The following is a 12,784-nucleotide window of genomic DNA, read 5'->3' as shown; positions in this document are numbered from 1 at the left end:
AAAGTGCTAGGATTACAGGCATGAGCCACTACACCTGGACTACAATTTTGTTCTGTTTTTCATTTACAAGGTTCATACCAGCCTTCAGAAGCTATGGTTGAATTTGTGAGTTAGAAAAAACCTGCCTTCAATTCTTTGAGTAAGAGTGGCTTTGGGATTAAGGGATATGAAAAGTGGACTGATTACTCTCTTTAGATTTCTTTCTTCTTCCCCAAATGATTTTCAGGCGGGGAAAGGTTAAATGTGAATCTGGTTTGTCTAGGTGAGTCCTACAGAACAGAATATTAAGGTAATTACAGTTAGGAAGGCTCCCAAATAATTGCGCCAAGTAGATACAAATTTGGTTACTGGATTTGAGGGGCCAGATTGCCTAACTTCTTAGGATCTGTGATACTGATACAGAATTAGAGCAAAATCACCTAAAACTTGCTTGAGGATAAAATAATGTTGAGAATGGCGTTGGCATGAATGAGCTGCTGACAAGCTTGCTGTTGTTCCATTTTGTCCCCTTTCAGTTGGTTACTGTATTTTCCCTTTCTTTGAAATGTAGTCATTCTTAACCCAGAAACCTTCTATAAAATCTGCACAGGTACATGAGCAATTTCAAATTTTATTTGGATTACTTGTTTTTTATACTGAAGAACTAACTGTGCTTTCCATTTTATATCTAGCTTTTAGTGTCACAGATGTACTTTTTGGATTTTTTTCCTCCCCTTTGATTGCAAAATGAATGGAAATGTCATGCCTTTTGTTGGGATTCTTTTTTAGTAGTATACAATGCATTCTCTTTGCTATGAGTAACCCCTGAGCTGGAGATGGGTCCTAAATAAAGGATTCTAATTGCAGCTTTGGTTCTTCATCATACCTCCTTCCCCACATCAGCACATGCAGAATTGAAAAGTTCCAACCTGACTGCCATTTGAAAAAGGGACCGTGCAAATTTGTTTTCATTAACTTTGTTATCAATACATGTAGCCTGTGGTGTTTAAAGGGAGAAAGAGGCAATTAGCATAAAATGTTCAAATGAATGGTTTGTGGTGCCTTTGACCATGCATATGTTGTTTTTGGGAGGTCAGCTTGTTGGCTCTGTTGTAAGGTTTTAAACAGATTATCCTATGAAAGAGATTGGGTATAGTGTTTCTCAGGAGGTGTACAAAAGAAAAAAGTTATTAAACCTGACCATTCTGAGTCTCGCCTTACATTTTTTCAGGTATGATTAACAGTGTCAATATTTAAAGCACTCAGCCACATAGCAGGATGAAAAAGTTAATGCAAAACTAATCCACCAAATAGAAAATTTTAATGTGGTTCTACTTTGAAGCAGAAATGGACTTGAGGGAAAATATTAAGCAAATTGAAGGACATTGCTCCTAGGTGAAACAATCCAAGTAATGTGGTAATTAGTGCAGATTGTACTTCTCCATACTGAGGCTTCAAGTACCATGTCTTAAAAGATGAATGGGATACATGCATCCTGAGGACTTAACTTCATTTAGCACCATCCACCCAACCAAACAAGTACGAAGAGGTGGTAGTTTTTACAGTCATTGTCTTTGCCTCTTTAAAATGAGATGGGTTGCTCCTCAGAAGAAAGCAGAGTTTTGTTTAATCAAAGTGATTGAGGATATCTGTACTCCCAAATTTTACATAGGATTTAAAATACCATCTAGACTGGGCGCGGTGGCTCACACTTGTAATCCCAGCACTTTGGGAGGCTGAGGCAGGTGGATCATGAGGTCAGCAGTTCAAGACCAGCCTGGCCAACACAGTGAAACCCCGTCTCTACTAAAAATACAAAAATCAGCTGGGCGTGGTGGCGGGCACCTGTAATCCCAGCTACTCGGGAGGCTGAGGCAGGAGAATCACTTGAACCCCGGAGGCAGAGGTGGCAGTGAGCCAAAATTGCACCACTGTACTCCAGTCTGGGCGACAGAGCTAGATTCCATCTCAAAAAAAAAAAAATCTAGTAGTTTGGTACTGTTTATTTTTGAGCTAGGGCTTTTAAAGAGGTGGAATGTCAGGATCAACAAGTTAGATCTTGGTCTCTGAGGGTGCGTCTCATTCTGTCACCAGGCTGGAGTGCAGTAGCACAATCTTGCCTCACTGCAACCTCCGCCTCCCGGGTTCAAGCGATTCTCCTGCCCTCAGCCTCCCAAGCAGCTGGGACTACAGGGGCGTGCCACCTTGCCTGGCTAATTGTTTTGTATTTTTAGTAGAGACAGGGTTTCACCGTGTTAGCCAGGATGGTCTTGATCTTCTGACCTCGTGATCTGCCCGCCTCGGCCTCCCAAAGTGTTGGGATTACCGGCATGAACCACTGCGCCCAGCTCTGTATTGTTAATGTTTAAAAAGCATTACCACTTATGACTGGAAAGAAAAAAAAAGGTTCTCTCCAGAAGTATCTGTCTTTTCCATTCCCAGAATGAGTATTTTTGCTTTTACCTTAATGTTTGAGGGGGGAAATGAGTAGATATGAGATCCCAATAAGAAACCAATACAAAAAGTTTATACTGAGCTAAAAAAACCAAACCAAAACAAACAAACCAGAAAAAAACAATGATACCTTGACTATGAAATTTTAAGGTTATTTTTATTTACAACTTTGAAAAATGTACATTTTTTTTACATGGGTTACTTGTGCAAAGTTAGATTTGGAAGTGATAAATGCATAAAAGGTGACAATAGAACATTAGACAAAACATTTACAAGCCTTGTCCCATACTGCTACTTAAAGGTACTATATATCTAAAAGTATAAATATCGAAAAACAGATTGCAGACGTTGGCTTTAAGGTTCTCAGATGCTGAAAGGGAAGAAATTAAAGCATGCAGCAATAACTCAGGATTTGAGTGGAAAACAGTTGGCCACAGATATGCTGTGTTCCCTTCCTTGAATTCATTAAAACTCTAAAATAAAGATGGACAATTGAGTTTATTCATCTAGGGCAGCACTGATCCTTTAAAAAGATTAAAGTATCTCCAACTTTCCCTAGCTCAAAAACTCATGCATGTTTCCATTCCTCTGCTCCCACACCTCTTTTAAAAAGCAAAAACCCAGAAGACCAATATTCTGAAACTTAGCATGAGTGTGCCCTGTCAGTAGCTTGCAAAGAGAGGATGTGTCAGTTACTACAATTGCTGTACTCCTTTAGCTGAGTCCTTCAACATTCTCCTTGCCAGTAAATACTATCTTGTAATTCATATGACTGAGATCTTAGTATCACAGGATTTTTAGCTCCCATTCCTCTTTCAAAATTGTTTACATGGATTTGTTTCTATTCTCTGTAGGCCATATTCCAAACACATTCACTTCTAAATCCAACACAAGTGAAGGACCAGCCAGGATGAAACACTCAGCAATCATTTCATTAAAAATAACATCCTGGTCATCAAGCTAAGCATAAGCACCTCTTGTATAACAATTCATCTTAAAAGCTTAAAGTACAGTAATAAAAATAACTGCTTGAAAACTGGAAATGAAATACAACAGAAAAACTGAAGCATTAGTAATTTTTGCAAGTAACCCAGGTACAGTACATTTGATTTCATAGAGGGTGTTTTCTGATGTTTAAGGAGAGGGTAGAAGGGGTAGGAAAACTTGGCAAGGAAGATGGAAACAGCACAACAGCTATTTTGCTTTTAATAAAGTAAATGTAATGACAGGAGTAGGGAGTGACAAACACATCAATATATATTTTTCTTATGGCCAGCTTCTTCTTTAAACTGTACCCGGGGTCAACAATCACGCCAGCTTTGTTCTACTATTGCAGAAACACGCTTTTCATATTCCCGTTTGTTCTCCTGGTACAGCTGAGCAGCCTGGCTGTTTGCTGGACTATTGGGATTGGGTTCATCCAATAGAGACTAAAGAGACAATTTTTAAAATGTCAGTTACTTAATGCAAAACAGCTATTTGATAAGGTAGTGACACTCAATTGAATTGTCCTAAGTACAGCTACATTTCTTGTCTTTAGCACGCAAACCCAGAGTTACATGAATCTGCTAGTAGCTAGGAAAACACATGTGGCTTGGGTCTTTTTTTTTTTTTTTTTTTTTTAAAAGAGAGATGGGGTCTCACTATGTTGCCCAGGCTGGTCTCAAACTCCTGAGCTCAAGCAATCCTCCCACCTTGGCCTGCCTAAGTGCTGAGGTTACAGGTGTGAGCGACTGCACCCAGCTGACTTGGGTCTTAATGGTCTACTTTTCATCTATAAAACAAACAAGCTTTGACCAAAAATAAAAAGGTCTATTACATTATGACTTTCAAAAACAATTCAATTGCTAATATAAACATATTAAAAGTTATAGTTCGTCACATTAAGGAAAAATTCACCTGTATGGATGTTAGAATGGAAGACACATCATAGGTTGGACTCCAACGGTTCTGAAGTATGTCCAGACATATACTACCATCTGCATAGACTAAGAACAAAGAAGTAGGTACATTAAACGTAACAAGACCACTAAGGTTTTAACATTATAGACAAAACAAAAATAGTCAAGAATACTTTGCTTTTGAAGTTTTAAAAAGATTCCTAGGTTGCTTCCCAGTTAACTGCCTAAAAAGATGAGTCATAACCACCACTAGTGAAATAATCAGGATGATCAGAGAATGTCAGATGTGATCAGCATAAAACTGGAAGATACTTAGTGTTCATCCTTTGGAAAAGACTGCCCTATTATCCAGGAAATCAAACATTTTTGAACAGGGTCCCTAGCTATCCCCAGACATGTGGGAAATTCATTCCACCAAATTTGTAGGCTGTATCGCCTATCTGAAATAACAAAAGATCGCTCAGAGTTCACAAGATTTCATTTTGACAAAAAGATAAAAATATCTGATACCCTGAAAAATACTTCATTAACCTAAATAAAAGGCAAGCTGTTCTAGGCTTACCACTATTTTAAAAAGTGCAAAGCGGTAAGTTAGAATCACCTGTGGTGCTTTTCTGACATACCGTATGCCTGGCCCTCAACAACAGAATCCTATTCAGTAGGTTTGGAGTGAGGCGAAGGCATCTGCATTTTTAAAATGTTCCACAGTAATTCTGATATGCATCCAATGAAAACTACTTTTCTAAACGCTAATGAAAATAATTACAACACAAGACTATCCCAATCTGGCCTAGCATTAAAAGGAAACCTCAAGAGCATCCTTCGTTTTGTTTAATAAGTAAATGACAAAGATCATCAAAATCAGGAGGCTCCCAGACTCCAAGCAAAGGGAAAATAACTCCACTGCTTCAGTTCTAGGACAAGACAGCCACAGAAAACCAAGAACAAGTTCAGCTTTCAGGAAGCAGCAAGCTGCCTAAACAAATACTCAGGCACCACAAAATACACAGGAAATGTGGAATACTCCATAATAAACACTATAGTAGTTTAAAACACTGTACTAAAAGTGATACTTGCCATTTGGATGGAACATCTTAGAGACAAATCTAACTGTAGGTGGTTTATTTGGATATTCTTCAGTGAATTCTATTGTAAGTTTAAATGTTCCTGTAGTTAGAAAAGAAAGATTTAAGAAAATGTATTTATCACTTTGTTCAGTTGTACTTTGTTTTTAATGCTATGTGGGTTTTTCCAAGTATTAAATAATGCAAAGATACAGGGTAGAGAGGAGAGGCCAGGTAAGAAATACATCTCTAGGAATTGCTCTAAGAACTACTCAAATGTGATTTTTTGTTTTGCCATTATTTTCCCCCAAACTTGAAGACAGCCATCATAAACACAAAATTACTGCATACAAGATAACTTTAGCCACTGTACATTTTGAAAACATCCTTAAAATAAGAAACTGGGTCCAAAATTTGGCCTTCCTCCTTTAGAAGACCAAAAGACCTCAAAGGCCTATTTTAGTCAGCTGCCATCTTAAACTATCCAGTGATTTTTAAACAGACTGGAAAGAATGAAGGCACAAAGGTTCAAAAACCAATGCCAGAATACAAATCCATAATCAAGCTATTTTTAAAATAGAAGAGAGTAAGTATAAAAGTGTTCACTCTGGTTCCTTTTCATGTCATAGTGATCCTATAATGAAAACTTAATTGAATTTAAGCCAGGAAAAACTTCATAGTCCTTCTCAGAAACCCTTAAGTATGGCTCATAAGGTACTTCACTATAAAATCAACTCAATTATTCACACATATGGAAGGAATTAATGGCAGAAATAATTTTAAAATCATATTTTGTTTAGATTGCATTCACGTTTCCAGCAAATTTATTTTTCTAATGTTTGTTTACGCTACTATTGAAATGAAATTATTTTTCTTAAATATATGTCAACCTAAGGTAGCAGGAGGCCCTAAAGCATAGTAGGTTATAAACTTACTTACAAGGCATGGACAAACTGGATCTCATTCAAGAATTTTAAGATGTGATCTGAGGAGATTATGTCCTTTAAAATATTATTTTCAATTGTTTGTTGAATAAATTCAAGAAAACAATTCAGCAATGTTTTTTCCTGACTGAAATCTGTTCAAGTAAACTTAAAAGAATCAGTTACTATATGGTATAAGGTGATGCATGTTCCACTGTATTACTCTGGTCCATTTAACAAATTATTCTAAAACAACAGACCACACTTCGGTGTATTTCTTACTGGTTCCTTCAGAGTTAGCAATTTATTTCCTTTTTGTTCTCATTAAAAGGTTTATCACTGCTTAAGAAAAAGAGAGAAGACTATAATCATTCTAGGACTAGATCCGTGACAAAGCAATATCAAAAAGTTTGTTTTTAGCAAGCTCATTGGAAACGATTTGCTAACAAAGCTGCCCTTAGTATGAACAAGTGTCTCAAAGCTTCATAGTAATATAAAATGCAACATATAGAGACATTATATTCCTCAAACTATTGTTACTCCCTATTTTCTTTTCAAAGCCAGACCTGAAGATACTATGTATTATAACTAAGGAAAGAAAGTAAAATCTTATGGAATGGACAAACATATGCCCTTTAGAAGTATGGAAGTATGTCCATCAGAATATACTTCACCTTTATCACCACCTGGTCATAAATCTTCCTCCTTCTGAGGAAGAAAGCACAGTTCTTCCTTTTCAGTATTTATTGACATTATAATATGCAAGAAAAAGCGGGAACCTGTTAGAGTTCCAAACTTTGAGTTTCCTTATGTATTATGATCTCAAGTGTAAACACACTTGGATCGATGTTGCAATCTGACCAAATTATGAGTAAGAGACGCTGCTCTAAAACTGGGAAGATGTAATAGCACATGGACATCCCAGCTACTTTAAAACCATCACTAAATATGATATCTAAAGGTAGTAAAGCAAGACACAGGGAAGCCATAAGCAAAAACAGTACAACAACAGTACAACATACTGGCTAAGAGCGTGAGCTCTGCAGTCAGACAGGTCTGGGCCCAAGTCCTTGCTTTGGTACTTACTAGCTGTGAGACTTCGGGGAAGGTGTGCTCCTTGACTAAACCTTAAGTTCCTCATTTGTAAAATGAGATTAATAATAGTACCCACCACACAGCATTGTTGTGAGGTTTAAATGAGAGAAATATGCATAGTGCCACAAAGTTAAGTGCTCCAAAACCATGAGCAACTATTTTTGCTATAATAATTCTAAAGTTTCACATCTCTAGACTCAGCTGAAGGAAGCAAAACCCAAAAATCAGAACTTAACTATCAGTAAGAAATATACAATGAAGGCATTCAGATATTAAACAGTACTTTTAGGTCTACATCAAACACTCACAGTGCAAAGCAAGTTGAGTACCTATGTTGGTGGCTCACAAGTTCCTTGACTTGAGCTTTCTGCATACACTTGCCCAGAAGTTCAACTAGGTGATTACCTAGCTACCAAAGAAGTTAATCACAAGTCTTTTAAAACAGTTCACTTAATATCTTGAGAAGTGAAGCAACCTATTTATGTCTACTTGAATATAAATTAAGACTTCACCCAAATCTTATTCAAGGTACACATTAAAAAGAGGGTGAAAACTTCACTGCACTTTTAGTCACATTAATCAGAGCCTGTTTAGTATAACCTTCAATGTAATTTCTAGGCTCTAAACAAATGTTAAGGGAATTTAAAATCCCAGAATTAGTAGTATGCAGTCTGAGACTAGAGCTTACTCTCTGAATATTTAGAAGGCTAGGCTTTAAAATAACTGAAAATGTAAGCCTCACCACGGTTGTACATAATGTATACTAATTTTGTTCATCTTCCCGAGGCTCAAACATCGTAAGGAAAGTATCCATTAATCCATCTATACAGGGAGACCACCAAAATTATATAAGCGTGTTAAGTTTATCTAATTTTGGTGTATGGCAGTAAGGAGTGATAAGGTTGAACTAGAGGGAGTATGTGTTCTGCCTGAAGACACTGACAAAGTCGTTTTGGAAAATACTGTGCTGGCCACAAAGAAAACACACCTGCAGGTGTTTTCTGCTATTTGGCCACCAGTTTGTGACTCCTGAGAAGAAAGCAAAATACATGTAACTTCAAAATTATTTTTGATGACTGAAACTCCATTTTTCAAGTAATATCCAAAACTCTTCATCATAGGATTTATTTATCTTTAAAATACTCTTAGTGGACTTTAGAGATTCATTTTGAAAACGATTTTATGACTCAGAAATATTTCCAAAAATTAAAAAAAATAAAAAAGATGTATACCCCAATTCTAAAGAACACATCTATTATGAAAAGCAAATACCAGGACCTTACCATGTCTATTAACAATTTTTAGATTATGTGATGAAGACTATATTCCATAACCTTTGTATTTAGCATGTATACCAAGATATTCTGATGAGGAAGCATTTCTCCCCAGTGTTTTGGTAGTGTAAGCTCTTAAGAATATATTCCTCTTATTGTGTGAAGTTAAACCAAAATACCCTTAAGTGTTGCTTTTCTTAAGATTTCATCACTCTAACTAGGACCTGACTGTTTCAGAAACTTCCATAACGAACAGTTTACAACGAAGAAGCAAAAGTAGTTTTGGGGTTCTTAATTAACATAATACATTGGAAACAGCAAAATCAACTATGCCACTTATCCCTAATCAGTCTTTTCTCTAACTGTAAAGTCCCCAACTGTAAATAAAGGGCATTCAAAAAATGGTTAAGGCCGGGCACAGCAGCTCATGCTCGTAATCCTAGCACTTTGCGAGGCCAAGGTGGGCGGATCACCTCAGGTCAGGAGTTCGAGACCAGCCTGGTCAACATAGTGAAACCTCCCTCTACTAAAAATACAAAAATTAGCTGGGCGTGGTGGCGGGTGCCTGTAATCCCAGCTACTCGGGAGGCTGAGGCAGGAGAATTGCTTGAACCTGGAAGGCAGAGGTTGCAGTGAGCTGAGCTCATGCCATTGCACTCCAGCCTGGGTGACAAGAGCAAAACTCCATCTCAAAACCACAGTGTTCCAGATACCTGAGGAAGCATCCATGGGTAGCAGACTGTTCAACAGAACAAATCAGCCTGAGTAATTCCTTTCAGTAATGCTAGGATGGAGATACACATCATCAAAAATAGTACCAGTAATGTCAAAGGTGACAGTCCTGGTAGATAATGGACTCCATAAGTACCTTTTCAATTCATACCACTTAAGAGAAGCACCCTTGAAATATTTAGGTAGCCAATCCCCAGCAAAGCGATGTACTATTAATAAAGCTGTACCCAGCATAAAACAGAGTAAAACGAGAAAAAAGAAGCCAATGAAAACAAAGCCTACTAGAGCTAAAGCAAATACAGTTAATCTGTACATTTAAATCTCAGGTATAAAGAACTAGTGCTGGCTGGGTACGGTGGCTCAAGCCTGTAGTCCCAGCACTTTGGGAGGCCAAGGCAGGTGGATCCTAAGGTCAGGAGTTTGAGACCAGCCTGGCCAACATGGTGAAACCCCATCTCTACTAAAGATACAAAAAATTAGCCGGGCGTGGTGTCGTGCACCTGTAATCCCAGCTACTCAGGAGGCTGAGGCAGGAGAATCACTTGAACCCAGGAGGCGGAGGTTGCAGTGAGCTGAGATCGCGCCATCGCACTCCAGCCTGGGTGACAGGGCACGACTCTGTCTCAAAAATAAATAAATAAATAAATAAATAACTAGTGCCAATCTAGTAGAGGAAAATTTAAGTCTAGCTATAGTTTCTTGCTACAAATCAGCTCAAATGATTAACTACACCAAAGTAGTATGCCCTTACAATCACTGTCTCCTGCTGTCATTTCTTTTCATTGCAGCCCTGAAGAGCAATGATATTTACCCAGGGGGTAAAGGTAGAGAGGAAGCTAAAAATATTCAGGTGACTGTCCACAGTTTCCTGGGGAAATCTAACTACTTGAGATGGATTATAGACTTGGTTGATATTGACTTACCTCACAACATTTTGCGGACTGGTAGCATCAAAAAGCAATCCGGCTCAGCAACATAAGTATGTATTAAGTAGTTTGCAGAAATGTTTTTGTTCCCACCTTCAAACTGAAGTGTGTGTGTGTGTATAAATGCTATGTGACCGAATGAAGATAAATCATTGAGGAAAAAAAATAACAGAAACATCGTTTTCCTTTTTTAAAAAACCTCAAATATTAAAGAATTTCATAAGTTCAAATACTTTAATCATCCTTTAAATGTATTAAACTTTCAAAAAACAACACACACACACCACACACACAACTGAGTGCAGAACTATCAATGTCATTTTTCTGGTTGTGATAGGGTCTAGTCATTCAAGATGTTACCAAACGGGAGGGTTTGGGGAGAGGACTGGGTTAAGGGTATAAAGGGTGTCTCTCTTAATTTCTTGCAACTGCATATGAATCTATAATTATCTAAAATCATAAAGTTTTAAAAAAGCAATTTACACATGTGTTTTTAAAAGTTAAACCTAAATCACTTAAAAATTATGTACCTACTGGTACATGTAGTACTTTCAAGTAGGCGGGACACTGATCAAAAGGGTACAGTGAGGCTAACTTCAATTGTGAAGCTGCTTTGAAATTACTGATCATAACGTCTTGATGAAAGCACACACTGTAAATTCACTTAAAAATAAGAAACAATACTGTACTCAAACGAGGCATTTAAGACCATCTTAGAGAAGTGAGGCTGACAGGCATTCAATGTCAGATTGTAGAAACCAGACAGTTGAATGGAAGGGACGCTTGCATCCACTCAACATCCAACACACATCTACCAAGCACCTGCTGACCACAATTCCTGCCCTTGGGGTAGAATTCTGAACCAGATGGTCTCTGGTGTTTCTGCTGACTATCAGCAACTGGTTGGGTTTATACTAATTCAGTGATGGAGGGCTGAATTTAGCAGAATCACAGCCCAAGCCTCAAAAATCCTTAATACCAGTGCTATGATTGCTCCTTTTAAAAAGTGACTGCCTTCCCCAGATTTTTTTTTAAGAAAACAAGAAGAAAGGTGCAGTTCTAGTCAAGCATACAATATCCAGAACGACCAGCTACACACTGCATTCCACTCAAGCCTTTAGCAGACAGAGACTAGGCACAGCCAGGTTCCTAAGCAGGAGACACTTCCAGGATGAGTGGGAACCCATTCCCCAGATGATCAGGCTCCTGAAAAGCGGGTAAAGAAACTCTCTCTTACCATCCTCAAACGGGGTCCCTTCAGGCCTGCAACACAGAGAAAAATGGTCAGTTCCCACTTAAGGGGCCCCCTTCTCCCTGCTTCATCTGAGATGGCTATCCCGAGCTCTGCCACCTCCCGCACCGCTGCCGGAGTCGAAAGCCACTACAAATAGATGTCCCGGGCTCAGAGACACAGGGCAGGCCGCCGCGCCTAACCGCCACCACTCCCCGCCCCGCCCCCCTAGAACCCCAAGCGGTTCCCCCTGGCAGCGGGAACTGAGCTAATCGAGGCACAGGCTCCGGGGAGGCGCCTAGGCCCAGCCAGACCCAAACATTTTCCCCTACCCCCTCGGCCTCCACGGGGGGCCCGCCTTGGAGCGCAGACCGAGAGGGCTCGCGTCCCCGGTTCTCTCGCCACTGCCACGAACGCAGACTCACCCGAAAATGACCGCGTTCCACACCATTATGTTGTTCTCGGACGGAGCCCCGCTGACTCCGGCTGGAGGATCCTCCTGCAACCTTCGGGAAGACAGACAGGGGTCCCCCTAGGCCGGCACTGGCGCCCGCTCCCGGCCGCTCCCCAGCCCTCCCCGCCCGGCGCACCTCGGGACCCGCCCTGTGCCCCGGCTCGCAACCCCCGGCCTCGGCCGTCCCCTCGGTTTACCTCTTGAAGTCCCGCATGAGGCGCCGCCGAGCCGGAGTGGACATGTCGCGAGCGGGGTCAGGGGTGGGGCATACACTGGGGTCTCGGGTTCCCGCGGCGGGCGACGAGGCCGAGGACGCTGGAGAAGCCGGAGAAGGGGAGGCGGAAGCACCCAGAGGCACCGCGCTGCCTCTCCGAAGTCGAGGGTCGGTCTGGCGCCGGCTAAGCACCACCCCAGTGTAGACGGGGGCTGAACCAACCTGAGAGCAGAGAGAGGGGGGTGGAACGTCGAGCGCCGGACAGGCCGTACCAAGACGGGGCGGGGGGTGCGCGAGGAAAGTTGCTTATGTCATTAAAGCCCCGCAGGAGGCCGGGGGCGGGGCCGCGAGCTCAGAGGCGTGGGGTACGCTGGAGCCCGGGGCGCTGGAGGACCTCGTGGTGGAACGGGGTCCATCCCCACCTGCTAATTCTAAGGCAAACCCTGGGAAGTTTTCGGCTTTTTTTCTTTTTCTCTTTTTTTTCTTCCTTTTTTTCTTTTTCTCTTCTTTTTTGTTTTGTGACCAGATCATTCATGA

The 12,784-nt window shown here is 40.4% G+C and overlaps 2 protein-coding genes across 2 annotated transcripts in view; both read right to left on the bottom strand.

Moving 5' to 3' along the window:
* Window positions 1-12,784, bottom strand: part of NDUFA1 (NADH:ubiquinone oxidoreductase subunit A1) — a 970,503-nt gene that overhangs the window by 313,408 nt on the left and 644,311 nt on the right. The window lies entirely within an intron of this gene.
* Window positions 2,572-12,520, bottom strand: UBE2A (ubiquitin conjugating enzyme E2 A). The gene is made up of 6 exons (XM_050776146.1): window positions 12,231-12,520; window positions 12,005-12,085; window positions 11,586-11,611; window positions 5,412-5,501; window positions 4,333-4,421; window positions 2,572-3,863 (listed from the first exon to the last, which is right to left on the bottom strand). Exons 1-6 carry the CDS (start codon window positions 12,272-12,274, stop codon window positions 3,735-3,737), a joined length of 459 nt encoding a protein of 152 aa, XP_050632103.1. The 5' UTR covers window positions 12,275-12,520; the 3' UTR covers window positions 2,572-3,734.

The sequence above is a fragment of the Macaca thibetana genome, chromosome X (genome assembly GCF_024542745.1).
Source record: "Macaca thibetana thibetana isolate TM-01 chromosome X, ASM2454274v1, whole genome shotgun sequence".
Taxonomy (NCBI): Eukaryota; Metazoa; Chordata; class Mammalia; order Primates; family Cercopithecidae; genus Macaca; species Macaca thibetana.
This window is presented reverse-complemented; position numbering and strand designations above follow the sequence as displayed.